At 46.3% G+C, this 19010-nt stretch overlaps 1 protein-coding gene across 4 annotated transcripts in view; it reads left to right on the forward strand.

Annotated features, from left to right (window-relative positions):
* Positions 1-5584: 5584 nt before the first annotated feature.
* GRIA1 (glutamate ionotropic receptor AMPA type subunit 1) overlaps positions 5585-19010 on the forward strand; it is a 132628-nt gene continuing 119202 nt past the window's right edge. For all 4 annotated transcript variants that reach the window (XM_075715445.1, XM_075715446.1, XM_075715447.1 and 1 more), the window contains exons 1-2: positions 5585-5666; positions 7845-7982. In XM_075715445.1, the coding sequence (XP_075571560.1) occupies positions 5585-5666; positions 7845-7982 (220 nt within the window). The remainder of the gene's footprint in view (positions 5667-7844; positions 7983-19010) is intronic.

The raw sequence follows: 19010 nt of genomic DNA on the forward strand, positions 1-19010 counted from the left end.
CCAGTGCAGGGCTGTTTGCATCATTGCCTATCTGAAGTGTCCCTGGTTGAGCATGTCAAGCCCATTGGATGGAAGCAAACCCATCATCAATAAGCCAGCAGGATGGTGGGACAAACAACTGTGGAAAATAAAGTTGCAGGTCTGAATCTGTAGCGTTTGATACTTGTATTCAACTTGGACTGAGTGCACAGGTTATGTCCTTACCTGACTCCAGGAAAGCCCCTGGCCCATTTGTGCCGAAGGCTCCCCATCCAGCTGCACTGAACAGCAGTGAAGCCCAGCTCATGGGAGCCCACGGTCCTTGCCAGACTGATTGTACCCCGCGGGTGCTCCGAGCCAAAGCACGGCATCCATTTGCCAGCTGTTGCTCATGAATTTCCAGCTGAAGGGTGCGCAATGTTTTCAGTGCCACTCTGATTGACGGGTTTATCTTCCAGTCCATTTACTTACTTAATTATCCCACAGTGAGCAAGAAGTCATTTCTTATAAATATGGTAATAAGCCATTCAGGATGACAACAGAAGCACATTCTTGTACAGTTTGTGGAAAAAGCCAGCATTCCCCAATTTCAGTTCACATCAGGCTTCCCCCATCAGCAGTCAGTAAATTAAGAAGCAATATCTGGTGACCTTAAAGCATCATCCCCCAGGTGTTTGGCATCAGTCAGGACGTGCTTGGAGCTATCCTTATCTCGGATGTTGCCCCTGTCCCATATCTTTGCATTTTAGCCACACTGGAAAGGTATGATGCTCATGTTCCTTTAACTTCTCTGAGTGGCCTCTCAGATATCAAAGCTTTTCATTTGACAGCTTCAGCTGCTGTGTAAAGAAGAGAGGGGCCACAGACACCTCAGGCCCAATTCATTGATGGGGGGAGATTTTTTCTGCGTGATACTAAATGTTGCTGAGGCTATTTTTGTAAAGGAGATTCTACCAAAAATGTTTTGGCAACCACAGTTTGTAGATGCTATTTTTCAGTGGTGTAAATAATACCTTCCAGGTTTAAAAGATTGAAGCAAGTGTCTGACATAAAATAAACTAGGTAGGCACACATGGAAATGACCATAAAGAGCCTGAAGTCCCCTTGTTTCTGCTTCAGTAGGAATTTTCTGAGTAAGGATGAGAGAAGAGCTTGGCTGCAGGTCCAAAATCCCTGTGCAGGCTAAAACCTGCTTCAGAAAACACGATGGGAGTGCAACAGGCTGCAGAGCTGCTCCTGCCCCTCCGCAGCAGCTCCACATGCCAGCAAACACCCTTGAGCTGTGCCGCCTGCTCCTGCCTGGGTGATCCTGTGAGTGTGCGTATGTGTGCATGTACAGCACACGGACGCTTTCCTAACTGTGTCTATCAGTGTCATTTTTGTGTGGGCGGCACCAGTGACTGTGCATATGTTTGCTGGGTGTAGGTGTGCCGAGGGCTATCTGCACACACACTTCCCAGTACGTTGGTGCTGTGAATGGAGGGAGCTGTCTCACCCCTTTCCCTTTTTGATCGCTTCCAAATTTTCCCCGTTTTGAGTTTCTGGAGTCTGTTCTCTCAGCACCTGCATGACGATCATTCCTTGAGAGGTGCATTATCCAAATTAACAAAATTGAGGTGAACAAGGCAGGGAGAGAAACGCATGTGACTCCATTAGCATTCATTTATGCCGAGGCTCTGCGAAACCCATATGAGAGTCTGTGTTGTTTGGAGTTTATTTAAATTAATCACTATAATTACAATTTGCTCTTTATTAAAAGCCTCCTATAGAGATTGTCCAGCTACAAAATAAAAGGAATTTCAGAAATAGTAGCATTTCAATAGCCTCTTTAAAGACATTCAGGAGCATCATGTAAAACACAGTGGGCACTGGGGGAAATAATTCTGCTGGGAGGTCGGATGGATGCCGAGTTCTGTTGATTTCCTCATTTTTCAAGGCTGGAGGCTTCTGCATGTGAATGAGTCCTTTGTTTTTCTAAGGCTTCTGGTACAGAAATATATCTGTTGCAACAACCACTTATTTCCTATCCTGGAAACAAAAGCTCTGATAGTGAAGGCAGACCATTCTGCTCGTGTGGACAACTTCATGTCATGCAAAGCGGAGCAAAGAGGAAGGCGGCAGACAGCAGCCTCAGAGACAAAATTCTCTGGTGTGCAAAACCTCGGAGCAGAAATGGGTGAGACGAAAGGTTCTTGCTCATCACAGCAAGGTCAGATCCAGGCAGAGCACAACAGGAACAGTAGCTCTGATGTATTCATTTTCTTATTCTCATTTCTGGCAAAGACTTTAAGTGAACCGGCTATGCTCTTTTAAAATTCCGTTATAACATTTCTTGCCTTAAATTGGACAGCTTTTTTTTTTTTTTTTTTTAGACATGTATTTACCTAATTCTTTGCACTCAGTTGCATGGATTAATCCCACAAGACCTTGTTGGATGTTTTCTGTTAACCACCAGATGTCTGCCTGTCCCACCTATGTCTTAAGAACACTTGGAGATGACATACAGGTCTTCAAAATGCCACTCCCTGATACTTTTAGTTGCCCCTCATTAAGATGGCACTGTGCAATATACTTATATGCTGTATTGAATGATTTTCTTTCTTTTCTGAAATCTGAAAGGAGGAATAAGCTCCTTCAATTGTTTTTAGGAACCTAGATAATTCAATTGGGCTCTTCTGTCAGAAGACTGGTGGATTGATCTGTCTGTTGTGACCACTCTTGTGACATTGAAGAGTTTCATCAATTTCCCAAGACTTGGTTTGATGTTTAGCCAAAAGTTCAGAAGCTATATTGCTTTGATGTTGATTTAAAGAATCTTCAGAGCAGCTAGAGTTAATTCCTAACATCTTTGTGCTAACAAACTCTGAATAAAATGCTGTTATCTATAGGGAAAAAGGAAATTAATAACTTCTTAAAATAATGGTCTTATTACTACTTATCTTGTTACACTATAGTGAGGTTCTCCTTGTTAAGCCACCTGCACTTTGAGAGGTTTATAGACAAAAGCAGCATTATTAATTAATGTGACTGTGCAAGCTTTCTGTGAGCCATTACAATATTTTATTGTTATGGCTACTATTATTATTATCAGATAGGCTGTTTGGGAGTTTTGAAAATGTGCTAGCATCTTTCTGTTGTGCTGGTTATCCTTCAGTGCCTTTCTTCAGATTATAAATGCAGCTGTTTCTATTAAATTCTGGATGGAAAGCAAGAGCCCATAAAACCTATCAGCAGGTTATTTTAGCCTCAAATCAGTATTGCTTAAATTATACAAGGAGCGAGATGGAAGTCTGATGAAGGGGCTACTTATCAATAGCAGATGAAAATTTGTTGTGCTTGAATGTGACTCTGATGCCAGTCACCCAGGCAGTGAGACAGGGTAAAAGCACCTGTTAGCCGCCTGTGACTGACTCCTGAATGCCTGAACAATTGCTCTAATGAACCTGCAGACTCTGGCACCGAGTCATTGCCCTGGTCAGGGGTGGCTTGGGGAAAAAAGGAATCCATCCTAGAAGGGTGTTTTATTGCTTGCCATAAGGAAGATGCAAGTCTTCTGGGCTCTGTTTTTTGCAGTGTAACTGCACATACTGTCCTTGTAAGAGGCCACAAAGTTGCAGGCATCAGTGCAACTCCTCTCTGATGCAAGGTATTAGAGTACAGTGCTGAGACGCTACACCTACTCTGGTATTTATGTGGGTGTTTAAGCATTTTGTCATCCCAGAAGTCACAGTGAAATCCGTAGAACTGTCTAGGAGGAGGTTAAAGATCCCAAGCCCTTATTTGCAGAGAAGAAATGGAGGCCTGCGCAACGATCATGGTCCATTCTCATTTACCCAGAGCCTGTGCCCACAGCCACATGAGAGATGATTTTCCAGTCATTGTCACATTTGGCTGTGGAGGTAGTGCATGACGGTGTATGATGCTGTGCTACCCAAGGACTCTGTTGCAGCTGGCAGGAAGGGTCATGTGGGGAAAAAACTTGTAGTAAATCTCTTTCAGAGGAAGTAGAGGACCTGCCAACAAAAAGATGCTACTACTTCTGTTTTCAAGACTATTCTGCTCATAAAAGGCTTGAGGATATAAAGAGTAGTGTTATCCCTGCACCATAAAGTTATGTCACACCTGGGCCCTGTGGCCAAAAGCGAATGTCTCTGTGCTACCACAGATTTTGTTGGCTTTGGTCACATCCCATTTTGGTTATCCCACTCTACAGAGTTCTCATCTGTCCAGCTGGTCCTTATGCAGGAGCATTTCCCAACCTTTGAACACTGGTCATCACTCTTTGATGCTCTTCCAATTTAACCACATGCTTTTGGGGAGGGGGAGTGGGGACCAGGGCGAGGCACCCTACACCAAACCAGGACACCAGGCATCTGAGTCCTACTTCTAACTCTGCTCCCTTCTATCCTTTTTTTTGGTTGGTTTGTTTCCTCTCTGCTGTTTACCCCTTGTGTGTATGCAGGTTGCAAATGGTAAGGGCAGAATCTCTGTGCTTAGACATGGGTATTCAGGCACAAGAGACCCCAAGTTTGGTTTGGGACTTTATGTGTTTCAGGGGTGAATTTTCTCTCCTTTCTGAGATGGCTATGGCTCTGTGTTCACAGCAGTTCTTCCTCAAATATTTCTAAATCCCAAGTTGTGCCTCGGAGCTGGTTTTTATCGTTGTTACTTTTATTGATTTTTGTTCCCCTTTTGTTTTTGATTAAAGCTGCTTATGGTCAAATAAGTTCCAACCTCACTAGAACTGCTATAGAACAGGACCTATAATGATCCAGGCTAATATAGCCACCTAATTTCAGAAGCCTGCCCTATCTGATAGTGCTGGTGAGCACGTCCACATCAAGCACAGGGGTGAAATGCCTCAGAGGTTAACAATAGGCAGGAAAAATCAGCGAGAAAGTTGGTGGTGGGGGGGTGGTGTCATTTTTTCCTCCTTTGGGACCTCTGTTTTCTGTTGCTCTGAAATCCTTCCTTCCAAGGCACGTTTGCAGGATGCAACCCTCTTTGTTATCCTAATGAGCCGGGCTGTAGAGGCTGATCTGTTCAACTCCTGGACCCAGGGGTGAGAGCCCAGGCTGGGAAGCGATGGATCAGAGGCAGAGGAGTTTAAGCCCTTTCTCTAGAGGAGTTTGCCACCTACTGATTTGCAGGTTCCTTCTAGCTCCTGCCAAGAGAAGTTGAGGGGGAAAGCCAGGAATTTAGGGGCAGGTAGGAATTGCCCTTAGAGACCCCAGCCAGGACCCCCGGGAGGGATAGCCGGGGTGAGGGGGGGATGCGGTACCCAGCTGTTGGGCTCCAACTGGGAGAAGGCGAATGAGTGCGGTGGAAGCGCCTGGTCTGTGCGTGTGCGTGTGCGTGTTGTGTGTGGCGGGGGAGGGATGTGGATGAGGAGCGGGCTCTCTTTCTTCCTCACGGGGCTCAGTTAATCCTGCTGCCAGGCAGTGTTAAGCAGCAGTCTCAGCGCTGGATTCCGAGCGAGGGAGACGCGCAACCCCGAAGGCGCAGCGGAGGGGAGGCGAGAGAGGCAGCTAAAGAGAGCAGAGCGGGGGAAAAATCAAATCTATGCTTGGAACTGGGCTTCTTTTTCGCCAATGCAAAAGGGAATATGCAGCACATTTTTGCCTTCTTCTGCACCAGTTTCCTAGGGGCGGTGTTAGGGGCCAATTTCCCCAACAATATCCAGATAGGTGAGTGCAGAGCTCGGGGCCGTTTGGGAGTGACGTTCCCCGGCAAGAGGGTAGGGGTGGAGAGGGGGCGATGGGGGAAAACTGCCCCATTCATTTGCTTGCAAAGGCAAAATGTGTTTGTGTTGTGTGTGTGTGTGTATATGTGTGAGAGAGCGCAAAGGGGTGAACAGCGAGGGCTCGATTTGTGCATTGGTACCAGCTTTGCAAGAGCAGAGATGTATCAATTTGGCTTTGGGGGAGGGGAAGATTGGAAATAAATGCCTTCACACACACCAACACAGAGGGAGAAAAGTGCCTCTGAAATGGAGGAAGGACAAAAAAAAAATCTGTTTCTTGCTCTGAGGAATGCCTGGGCTGCCATTGTGCATTGCTGCATTTGCAAAATCAGCGGTTGCATTATACATTTTTGTGAGGATGCTCTCATCTGTAGGTAACTGGGACGAGAGGTAACAAACAGGCTCTCTCTGTTGTTGTTGCTAAAGAATAAGGGCAGAGCTATCGGAGGAAGATTTTGCATTGAAGTCTCTTTTCATTTCTTGCTACTTGCTTCCCCTGCACACCAGCAGCGCCTGTTTGATTCCTTTCTCCCTTCCTGTAACTTCTCAGTGCTCCTCTCCCTCCCTCCCCAGGTTTATTATTATTCTCTCATTGATCTTTATTGATGATGGTTTGTAACCTAGCCCCAAATTCTCTTTCCTTGCATGCCGGTTTTCTTTCCCACCTCCCTTCTCTTTACAATGCCAATCAATTGCTAAGCCACCAAGTTCAGGCAACTCCTGCCTGAGTCCAGCTGCACAATCAGTGCTTTTATTGCTGTTGATGCTGCATCCCTGTCTCCCCCTCTTCCTGCGTCCTCTTTACCCCAAATCTGTGCAACATCCCAGATTTTTTCCCTTTCAACAAACACATCTAATAGCTTAACTCGGCTACTAGCATCTTATTCCTCTGACACCCATGATTAGGCTGGGGGTGGGAGAAACGGGGCGGGAGTGGTGGTGGTGGTGTGGATATTCATGCACAAATAGCCCCTTCCACACAACAAGGAGATGCCCTCTATACTAAAGATATGCAAAGTGCCATTGATAGCAGGTCCTTGCACATTTGTTTCTTCCCCAAGCCATCTGCCCTGGAGGGTGGGCATTGATACTTTCTGCTTCTTTATTTTAATTCTACCTTGTTGCTAAGTGCTTTGTTTCCCTAGTCATAAAATGCCAATAACAGTGCTCACTTTAAATGTATGTAGATTACAAGACAGCCTGAATTTAATAGCATCTTTCTGGAGGCTGTGAAGGGATCTGCCACAAGCCAAGTTTCCTGCTGGGGGAGCAGCAGGAAACTTTTCCTAGGGCTGGGTTATCGCAGCACTTTGTTCCAGGTCCATGGCAGGTGAAAGGCTCTGAGCCTGGGTCCAGCCTGGTCCCAGTTCCTATCCTATTTATATCATCCTGTGGTTCTGGGCTTGTCTTGTACTTCTGCTTGGATCGATCCCTTTGAGCGTCAAGCTTTTGATTTCCTTCCCTCTTTGAGTTTGGCCACTGTCACCTGTTAAATTTAGGGTTTTTCCATGCAGCAAACTTCCAGTAGCAGCAGTTGTTTGGCCATGGTCCCACATCGCTCTGGCTCTCACAGCCTTGTCCCCATCCACCGAGCGCTGCACCTGTCAGGCCAGGCTCAGCCAGTCTGTCCCATACCCCCGAGTCCCATAGTGTGGGGAAACCCCTGCACCCCTTCTGGAGCAAACCCCTCCTCTTAGCAGGGTTTAAACTGAGCCTAATTACAAGTGAGGGGAGGAGAAAGACAGACTCTCATTCCTCCTCTATAAGCCCTTGACAGCACTTCCATTTCTCTTCCTTAAAGTTACGGGGGGTGAGGAGGTTGAGCCAAACCCCATGGCTCATCCTGACCCTGCAGGCTGCCGGGCCCAAGGATGCATCAGGGATCCTATATGTGATCCAGGCATTACATAATGCATGGGCTGGAAAGGTTTTCTGCTCCCAGCCTGTCCACAGTGGGCACGAAACCCCCCAGGTCTTGCGTGCTGGAGGGTTTCTGAGTGTAGAGGCACTCCCTGGGCTGGGGAGCTGTAGCCTCTGCTCACAGGAATGTTTTGGACTGAAGAGGTTGCTGATATGGGTGTCCTTAAGACCTTTCTTCTTGTTGTTCTGTTTTTCTCCCCAGGGGGGTTATTTCCTAATCAACAGTCCCAGGAACATGCGGCTTTTAGGTTTGCGTTGTCTCAGCTCACGGAACCCCCTAAGCTCCTTCCCCAGATCGACATTGTGAACATTAGCGACAGCTTTGAAATGACATATACCTGTAAGTAGCGGCATTTGCCATGCTTTCTCTTACTTTGGTTTCTTTATTCCTGACTGGGGGTGGGGGGGGGGGGGTGGTGTGTCTGAAATATGGGACATCTTGCTCCAAATGTGCAACTCACCTTTAGGGTCCATGCAAGAAAACCCCAAACACCCAGGCAAAGGATTTCTGAGTCATTTTGGTTTGTGCTAAGACATAGGGGTAGGGTAGTTTTGCAGTTATTCAGAATGTCTTGCATTTTCTCTTTCATTGCTTCCAAAGTGATATAAGACCCCCAACAATTCATTTCCTCTTGTTTCTCTAACCTCTGCCTGACTCATTATGTTGAGGTTTCATTTCCATATTTCCTATAGCCGTGATGTACAACAAAGACACCCCTTTCCACCCACGGAGTGCACAGAAGTCTCTGTTTAGTGTGAACAACTTCTTCTTCAGCCCCAGTTTAGCCATCTGTCCTTGCAATTTAAGAAAGACCTAGCAGATAACAGCAGCTTGGTGCAAGTGGAGTCCAGATCCACAATAAGAGGCATGCCTAATAATGACAGAGAGGTAAGAGAGTCCTAGTTTCAAGAATGAGCAAAACCATTGCCTCTAAAAACGAGTATTAAAGACTGAATTTGCACCGCAGAGTCCATCCTAGGGTGTATCTGCATGCTGCTAAATCACAGCACATAGCTGTGCTGTTCTTGTTATATGATATAGTTGGGAAAAGAAAAAACTGGCTTGCCAGGTAATGCCAAGATTAGAAGCAACAAATAAGTCCAGAAGGGAACCAGGGGAAAACAAAAACCATAACACAGCCCTATGGTTGCATTAGGGGCTGTTGCAGCATTTGCTTGCCTTGGAGTGAGCAGCACAGTGCTGTGCACGAGGGGCTCGCGCCGCTGGGATGTGATGCACGAAGAATTTCTCAGTTCAACCTGGTGTCAGACACTGCTTTCACTCCCTGAGCCTCTGTGTGTGTGTACATAGGGGCTGGAGGAACCCTTCCCTTTGTAGAGCCTGTTGGATTGTTGTTGGCTCACGTCTGTAGTAACCTTTTGAGTTACCAAAACATCCTCTCTGCAGTTTAGTCATGTGGAGAGTGGGGTAGAGGTGGACACAAGCTGTTCTCTCTGCTAAGAAATACACAGAAGGGAAAAATGCTTTCCTGCAAAAAGAACCCAGGAATGTACAGGAGGAGAATTATCAAGGCTCTTTGAAGGGGTGGAAAGTTGTAAAAGTTGTGATTTTTTCTGTTGGAGGGTTGCAGATTAAAGATTGCAGAAATTTCCTGTCCAGTATGACATAGGAGAGAGAAGTAATAATTTGGCCACACTTTTACTGGAGTGTCTAATAACACATCTAAAGATTTTCTATTTTCCTTAATACCCCTCTATTTGCCAACTACAAGGTTTCCATCAAGGAAGAACAACTATTTCAGCTCAGTCCAATGGCACTTCCTTGGCAGGAAGTCTAGACAAATAGAAGAAAAAAGACAGACCTTGTATCTATCAAGGGAAAGCATCACCCACCTGGGGTAGAGTTGCTGACTGTGGCTGGGGATGAGCTATTTCAGTGCTGATAGCAGGAAGAAAGCAGAAACTGCAAGAATATAACTAGAATAAATTCTCCATCTGCGCATAGTTTTCCCTCCCTCTCTATGCCTGCCACTAATGATTTTGTTTACAGCATTAACGTTGATAGCAAGACCATGATACCAGTTATGCTTCAGAAATCTGTCATTAGTACCACAGGGGCGGGGGTGGTCTCACAAAAGCTGAATGGAAGCAAGACAGCCTCCCAAAGGATGTTATATTTGAGCTCTATGTAGGGCACATTGTCCTAGATCAGACCAGCAGAGCACTCCGCACAGTCCAACTTCACTTGTCCTCATTTTTCTCTTCTTATAATTAAAAACTTCCTAAGTTCTTCCAGACTACGGAAGGCAGCATTTGTTTTGTAAGCACAAAAGAAGGTGTTATTCCACGAACCCTAGGAAGAAAAAAAAAAACAACCCAAAAAAACCAGGCCGTTAGGAGACCTGGTTTTAGTACTTTAGGGCTGGAGTGAAACTTTTGCCAGGAATTATCTCCTTCCTCATCTTCCAGCAAATTCCCTTCCCAGTTGCCAAGACTAGCTATCAGCAGTAAGATCTGTTTATTTACAGAGAATGAAAACCGTGCCCACGCAATGGTCCTTATCTTCTGAGAAAAGACTGGCCATGCTACCAGTTAAAAGTACCAGGTTTTGTTCCCATGGAGATAGAGAACACAGCGTTTCCTTGTCATTAGCATTACCTGTTTCTCTGGTGGTTAAGCCAAGGGTGTTTGGACCCTGTAAACCTGGTGCTGACCCTATCAGGGTCTTCAACAGGACATCTGAGGAAGACTAGTAGGTCTCAGCCCCATGGCAAGTCCTGTCTTGTGCTAGGAGCCGGCCTCGTGTGCTAAATGTAGTCCTTATGGCAAGTGCCTGAAGCAGCGTCATTCAAAATAGAGAATATATACTAAGAATCGGTGGTGATGGCAGAAGCAAAAAGCCTTGTCGGGCAGCTTGCGGGGCGATGCTGAAGTGGCGGGATGAACTGCAGCAAAATGACAGCACCCTGTCTAAGGAGATAGTATGCAAAATGTATCTCAGCATCAACTGTGACACTGCCTATCTCTGCCTGACATATATCTGCTTACCAGTTAAGATGAGCAAGCTTTGGTGTGACAGTGGGTGAATTTACAGAATGAGATGCACCCATTTGTGCTCAGGTGACAGTGATAGAGAGCCGTTAATGATGTGCTAGTGATGATCGTAAACTGGTAACAATAATATCCACGAAAGTGATAAAACTGTAAAATATCAAGAGGGTGCTGTTGTCATTGGGCTGTCACTGTGACAGCCCAGTGACAACTTTCATATTTCTGATGCTTCCAGTTGTGGACTTTTCATCGTTGCACAGTGATTGTGAATACCTCTGTGTGGGGCAGCATCCACCTACAGGTCCTGTGGTCTCTGTGCATAACACGTCAGTAGCTTATGATTTTAAGCAAGCCGTAATCATTAAGAAAGCAAAAATAGGTAGTAGATACAACATGCGGTAACCTCATATTTCATGTGTGTGGTTGATGCTAATGTTGTTGCATCACTGGAACATGGGCACATTTCAAAAACTAAAATATCTTCCTGAATTCATTCCATCCCACAGAATAGATGGTAATGAGCAGGCTCTGTGTTTGCAGCTGGGTGCGTGGTGTGGCTTACCGGTATGAAAATACACACCTGCCGCTTGGAGGGTTCTTAACTAAAGGTTAGGAGACTTTATAGTTTTGTGCCATTTGTTTGAAGGCCAAGGCAATTGTTTAGGGGGAAGGTGAATTTAGAGTGTGTGTGCGTGCGCATATATATATATACACGCACGCACACACACACACATAGTTCCTTCAGCAGAAGTATGCAGCAGTGCCAGGTGACTATAAAAGGTAAATGACAGTGGCATAGCTAAAAGGTTTGCCTAGTGACGTAGCAGAGCAAAACCCTTCTGAACAGCTTTAAAGACATGTTCACAGCTTCTGTCTTCAGCCATGTTTGGAAAAGAGCTTTACAGCCTCAACACAGTTGCTAGCAAACTCTGCCTTGCTGTCTTTTGCCATGACTGACTGCGCTCAGGGCAGACCCAACATGCAGGGGATGCTGCAGGTCAGAGCTGAGAGGTGCAGGAAGAAGGGTGTCCTGTGCCAGATGTGAGGGCACAGGAGGGCTGAAGCTTAGGTGAGAGCTGCAAATCCCTGGGTGGTCCACAGTGAACATGAGCACCGTGTCCTGTTGGCAGCAAAAGCATGAGAGGCTGCTTACTTGAGACAACCGGTGCTGGGAATAGTTTTCTCTTATTCTTTGTCTCGGCCTCCATTCGTGCACACATAATGCGCATCCGATCCTGTGCATAGCCCAGCTCCTCAGGGGATATGAGTTGTTTCAACCCCAGCTCCTTAGCTTTATTTAATTTGTGATGCAGAGACTCCTGCTTTTGGCCTCTGGCTGGAGTCCCCAGGTGAGCCCCGGCAGCATCGGGCAGACGATGGTGGTTGCTCTCGCTGCCCGGGAAAGACGATGGCTCAGCAACAGATTTCCCTGGCAGTGACCTGGGGGACAAGCCCTGTTGAGCGCTGCTCACAGAAGATGAGTCACCAGCTTGGTAAATCTGTCCCTGCAAAACTCAGGCCACTTTGCAAGGATGACCAGCAACTAAAAAAACCTTCGTTCAGCACCAAGCCCTAGAGCTTCAATGGTGCAGCGATCACCTTGTGTGCGTGCTTAAGTGTTGGGCTACTGAGAAGGGACATTCAGGAGCTGCACACCTGAAACCCAGAGATCTGCACAGGACAGCAGCAGGATTTTGCAGCTGCAAGGAAACTCGTAAAGAGGTTGAAAACCAATGAATTATTTATTCCTCTCCTTCCATGTATGCATAGCTATAGTGACTGTGGAGTCCTCATACCGAGTACGGGCTGTGGCTGCTGCTAGTGTATCAACAGTTGAATCTGTTTTGCATATTAGAAAATGAACATGTCGTTTGGAGTCTGTTCATATTTTATGAAGGTCTCCCAGTACCAATTAGAGAGGGATTTGTAGCGATCACTCACTCTGTGTTTATGTTCTTATCAATAGCAGCAAGCTTAGATCCAGATCAGCTATAAAATGAAGTATTTCTTTTTCGTCGTCTTCTTGGATACTTACATGTATAGATAGAGTATTTCTGGAGATTGCTTTTTATCTCTTAAATTACCTCTCAGAGACAGGAAGGAATAAGCAAACATTTGAATGTTCTCAAACGAGGATCTAAATTTGGCTTAATTAAACAATTATTGCATGTTGAATTTAAAGGAAGCTTCTTTGTTGACAAACATAGGTTGGCCGCCATTTCTTGGAAAGGTGTTGCTGTAATTATTCCAGCAGCAATCAATTAAAATGCATTTTTTATAATTAAACTTCCACAATCTAAATAAGCCCAGCCCTGTAATAGTATGTAATTGTTGTGGTGTTGGTAGACTTGTTTTTATTTTTGCTGTGTTGGAAATCTCATGTAAATGCTTTGGGATTTTTTTTCCCTGCAGAGCTCAGGATGCTAGGTATGACTATTTAATGTGAGTTAAGCCAACAGAAACATGGATTTAAAGATCAGATGCAGTCTGATTAATACAACATAGGTACTACAAGGAAATACATCTCCTTAAATTTTGTAATAGGAAAAGATGTGATGCAGGCAGATGAATCACAGAGCATCAATTCACATTAGACCAAATTGAGGTTAAGAATGCTCAATTTCTGGCAGGGATGGGCTGTGGCTTTCTAGTAATTGCATGTTTGTTTAGTGAGATGCCAGGACCTTAAAGAGTCAGGTTCAGCCCTAAGGAGGGTGCTGATGGGTGAAATCCTGCCAAACAGGAGGGAGCAGGTCCTGGGGGTGACACCAGCCTCCTGTGTCCAAGGTCTCTTGCAGAGGATCTGGGGCAGGCACTGGGTGCTCGGCAGTTGCAGCCGCCACTGAAGAAGGTGGGAGCTTGTCCCATATGCTTTCCCCAAGAAGGAAAAGCATTTAAAACACAAGTGCCGAGTCATTTCCTCAGCTACGGCTGCCAGGACTGGGCGGGCTGTCTGCCTGCCTTCGTGGATCTGGGCACAGAGAGCCTTGGGTGAACATGGGCCAATATCATCAGCGGGGACGTTGATGAGGCTCCACTGTCATTTGGCGAAGGCAGCCCTGCTGAGAGGCTGGCAGCACGCGTCAGGAATGGGTTTCCCCCACTCGTGTGTCCATTTCTCTCCAAAGGGTATGGGGGCATTTATTCTTTGTATTACTATTTTCAGGTATTTAATTCTTTATCCTGGGCTGTGCGAGCAGTGCCTGGGGAGAAACGCTGATGTGACGCAATTAGGAAAAATCAGAGGAGGAATAAGGGGAATTTCACACCTGCAAATCTATCTGCTCACCTGGAAAGGATCCCAAATACTCATTGGTGACAAGCAAAAAAGAAAGTGAAGAAGTAAAATTTGGGCTCTGCAGCAGGCAGAGAAGGGATTTGAGAAACAGCGAGCAGCAGAGGCCAGACCTGTCCATTGTGTGACAGTCACAGTTTTCACTCACAGCTTAGCCTTTCTTCTCTAAAAATAAAGCTTTTTTTCATGTGAATAGGGATCCTACTAAGCCAGAAACACACAGGCTTTATATTTTGGCATATTAGCAAGGTGAGAGTGGAAATCTTCATGTGGTTGCAAGGAAGGCAGTATGGGGAAGCATGCTGTTCGTTTCCAAAACTCTAGCGGGAATTTTAGATAGACACATTTGCATTTCCCTTAATAGGGTTAGGGCCCCAAAGGCTACAGCTCTCTGCCAGTAGAAATGGAAACAGTCCCGGTTAGCTTCAGTAACACGTGGAGCTCAGAGCAAACGCAAAATCAACATGCTCCTTAAAGAGGCAATAAGTCAGGGAGACTTTAATATTCTGCAGATCCAAATTCTCTGGGGTGAGGTATTAACACAAGTCTGAAGACAAAGATGCATTTATTTCAACTGCATTCCTTTAAAGAGGGAAGCGGTTTTACCTCTCTGTCTTTTGTTGTGTAGAACTGAAACAGAGTAACGTTTTTCCCAGTGAAAAGTGCCATCTGGTAGAGCATGGGACTTTCTTTGGGAGGTTACATGGACTCCTGAGTAAGTCAGTATTAGGCAAGATGCAGAAGAAGGGCCAAACTGAGCCATTAGCAATCCACCATGATCCCAGAAAAAAAAAAAAAAAATAAAAATAATACCGAATTATTAGAATAATAACAGCATGCTATCCAGCAGAAACTATTCCCTGCTTGCCTGCTGAACTGATCGTTCATTAGCTTACACAGTAACGAGTCTCTAGCTGATTTTCTCATGCTGCCCTTTAGCAGCCAGACCCACTTGTTCCCTCTGGGGCATTCTTTAAAAAAAAAAAAATCACACCGCAACACAAAAGAACAAAAAACCCCAGCAATGTTATTCTTTTTGTTAATGTATATCAGTTATTTTCCCTATTCTCTGCAAATCGCACCCTTGCCAACCCTCATCCAGGGTTGCACTTCAGGAGGGGATGTGCTCATGCGTTGCAGGACTGATTGATCCCCTGAGGAAGTAGCAGTGAGAGGCAATGAAGAGGCGAGTAACAGCTACAAATTGCCATGCCTTGGCTTCTTCGAGAGGGTCTTTTCTTTCTTTGGTTTTATTTGTTTTTGACAGAGTGGAGGAGTGTAAAAGAAAACAACTGATGTCTGAGATTGAGATGTAACGTACAACTGATGGCAGGATCCTCATGTCGATATAGCATATGTGCCTGCATCTCTCTATATACTATAGGAGTTTGGGCTTTGATTTAATAAGCAAGGCCCTGTAACTATGCTAATGGAGATGAAGTGGGAGGGAGATGAAAGGTTGAGGGCTGGAGGAAAGATACAGAAGACACTGTATGTAATCTGGATGCAGGGTACAAGGATCTCATATGAAAGGGAGGGCTATTTCTCACCTCCCCACCCTCCCAAACACTTTGCTTTGATCTTTGCTAGCGGTAAGCTTCAACGAGCAGAAGATATCAGTGACTATACTGATGTGTTTTTTCTCCTGCTGGCCTGCCAATATTCCCTGAGCGCCCCGAGCCTTGCTAGCTTTCCTTCCACGCAGCACCCGCACCTCATTCAGCACCATCCGTGAGAAAGAGGACAGTGTTGCTATTCTGGCAGGTGAGAGCAGAAAAAATTACCAGCAAGCATGGGAGCTTGTGTAGAGAGCATGGGTGAGTGAAGTCCAACAGAGAGCACGCAGGGATGGAGGATGAAGAAATATTGGGTCAGGAGCAGCACTTGGAGACCCAGCATGGGAAAGGGGACAGGCAGCAGCTTTAGAGGCACTGTGGATGTATCGTAGCTGGAGGTGTCCCTTGTCTCTCTTTCCAGCCCTCAGCCAAGTCAGGGAAGCTTTTGCTTTCTGAGGGCTCTGTCTCCTTCTGCCCAAATATGAGCTGGAGCCTGCTGTTGTCTCCCACCTGGCCAGCACTGTAGCTCAGCTCGCTCCTGGCCTCCTCCTTCCTTGCTGCAAATGCCACAGAGCCAAACCTCAGTGTTTGGAATCCCCTGTATGGGGTGGTTATTGCAAACTGCCAGTGTGTTTAACACAGCCTGCAGCCCTCTTGCTGCTGCAACAGCCCCAACGCTTTCCCCTCAGTCAGCCATGTGCAGCAGGACATCTTGCATCCTTATTGCATGATGACCATGTGCCATTTATATACGGCTTATTGCATGATGCATGTGCGCAGGTGGCCATGTGTTGGTCCTGAGATGGGACCGTTTGGCCAGAAAAAAGGGAGACAACAAATGCTGAGATGTAGACCATGGTGGGGTGAAGGTTAGCTGGAAAGGAGGCTCTTGTCAGAGCACACGTGGCAGGGGAGGCTTGGGGGTGACCACCCGATCGGTGTCTAGCAGGGACCCAGATCAGTGGGGGAACAGGGGCAGGTCTGGGCTGCCAGCACTGTGTCTGCAAAGGGCTGAAGCAGCCAGCAGAGCCACAGCTGAGAAAGAGGCCTGGCCTGCAGGGAGTTCAGGAGAAATGTCTTTGTGCACAAGGTGATTAATGTCTTTAATGAACTACCAAAGGAAGTAATAGAAAGCCAAACTACATATGGCTGCAGTGGGGGAAGGGGACATTGCTGTTGCAGGCAAGGACAAGGAAGCGAGCTGCGGCGCAGCCCATGCAGCGATACTGTTTCCAGTTCACTGTCCCAGAAAAAGTCAGGCACAGCAGCTGTCCCTAGTCTGTAGTGAGCAAAGGCAGAGCTGAGTGCATTTCACAGATTTCATCAGAATTAATTCAGTCTTCCAGCCTGTCCTGGTTCTAGGGTCCTTTCTGCTCAGCTTGTTATGTCTGTGCCAACCAAAACCCACTGTCTGCAGCTTCAAGGTGTGGGGATGGTCATTTGGGAGTCCCTGTGCTCCTCTCCTATGGGGACAGCAAAGAGAGTGGAGCCTCGCTGCAGGCTGGGACCTGGATTAGCCGAGGTTGACAGGCATTAAGAATCATCACTTGTTTGGGAACCTGCAAGAAACATGTGGATGAAGTCAGATTTCTAACATTGAGTCATCTATATCATAACATCCTCCACCTTAGCAGCCTTGTCTGCCAGACTCAGCAGGGACCTCAGAGGGAGCAGGTACCAGCACCTCTCCTGAACCCACAGAGCCCCACGTGGTCCTGGGGTTTGCAGGAGGTCGCCCATTTGCAGTTATCCACAGACTAGAAAACCAGCTCTTCATGTTCCCAGACATGCCCATGTTTATGTGCTCGTAATTAGGGGTGCAGTGAGTTCACCATGCAGCCCCCAAGTAGGAGGCGAGATAGCTCCTGCATTTCCACCCCTGCTCTCAGAGCAACCACACAGCTTCAGAGATGAACCCTTCCCCAAAAAGCCCATGCTGCCTCTTGTTCTGGAGTAACTAGCACTAGTCTGGGGTACAGTCTTACTCTGTCAAAGAGGAAACTCTCATTCAAGCATTGCCACAGTTTTAGTGAGGCTTAATGGTTATGTTTAAGTGGGAAAACCAATACACAGCATTTCAGATAGCAGCTGTCAGTTAAAAGACCTTTCCCAAACTCCTCTTCTTTGCTTGGGAAACTTTAGCCCATCAAAGCTTGTTCTCAGGTGAAGTTCTTACAGGTGCCCTGAGTACAAATGCTGGATGCACTGTCCCCTAATTGAGCCTTTCCTTCCTCTGTAAAGTGCTGGGTAAAACAAGGGAATTATGTCCTTATCAGGTCAGTTCTGCTTTGCTAGATGTCTGTGGAGGGACAGAGGAAGAGAGGGGAAGAACCAAGCCCAAGCTTGACCCAGGGTGCTTGTGCCATGCAGCTGCTTACATGCCTTAGCAATGTCCTTAAGCAGCAGGTTCTAAATCCTTAAAGCATGAAGAAGGGAATTTATCCCCTCTGACTTTTCTGGCTAAGGATTAGTTGCCCTCATCTAAGCTACTCATCAAGGTTACCTCTGTAGTCAGCAGAGAGCTCTCCGGTGAACAATCCCTTGAACTGTTTTAGACACCCATCTTCGTACAGGAGGAATTGCCCTCCAGAGGTGCCTGCTTATCTCCCTTGTCGACATGGGAAGCCAAGGTGACAAACTTGGCTTAGACAGCTTACCGTGAGACCTTGAGAGGCAGGTGAGATGAAGTGTACCCCAAAGTGTCTGCAGCTGTATTATGTCTTTCTGCTAATTCCTCAATATTCTGCTGAAGGTGATACCTCAGCAGTACCAAACATCTTCCTGCTCTCCCTCAAGCAGCCTGTAAAGGCTTTGATAAAAGCAGGCATCACATTGCAAACAGGCAGTTCACAGTTGTGTTATTCTGATATATTGCTAAGAAGTGAAGAAAACATATGTTCACGGCATAGAAACTGCTCTTCTCAGGTTCACCTTCTGTATTTTAATACAGTACTGCAGTGGCCCCTCAAGGGCAGGGGCCTGCTGTTGTCCTAAGACATGTTCTCATCCTCTTGACCTCTTCTTTTTCTCACTTTTCATGGGCTTGCTGCTGGCAGTAGTGTTTGCAGTGTTCTAACAACGATGCCTGGATTTGCTTTTGCTGTCTTTACTTTAAGCAGATCTCTTTCTCCCTCTTTCTGTTGATACACTCCTGGCTGATACTGCCTTTCCCTAGGAGTAGGCTCCAGGGGATCATAGAGTTGGTATCATCAGGGGAGGAATGCCTTCAGATGCTAACTGTAGCATTTTCAAAATAGCACCCAGGGATTTGACTGAGCACTCTCCGCTAGCTCTAATGGGAAAAGCACAGCTAAGCCCTGCATGGCATTGGAACAAACAATCTTGTGAGCTTTTTTTTTAAAAAAAAATGTTGTTTGCCCGCCCCCCCCCCAAAAAAAAAAAGTAATTTCTAAAGTAGCATCCTTTAGCAGCTGAGCCAAATCAGACCCAAAACATGCCTCAAAATCCCAGGGAGACTCTGAATCCCACCCTGTTCTGGTCCTGG

The sequence above is a fragment of the Pelecanus crispus genome, chromosome 8 (assembly GCF_030463565.1).
Source record: "Pelecanus crispus isolate bPelCri1 chromosome 8, bPelCri1.pri, whole genome shotgun sequence".
NCBI lineage: Eukaryota > Metazoa > Chordata > Aves > Pelecaniformes > Pelecanidae > Pelecanus > Pelecanus crispus.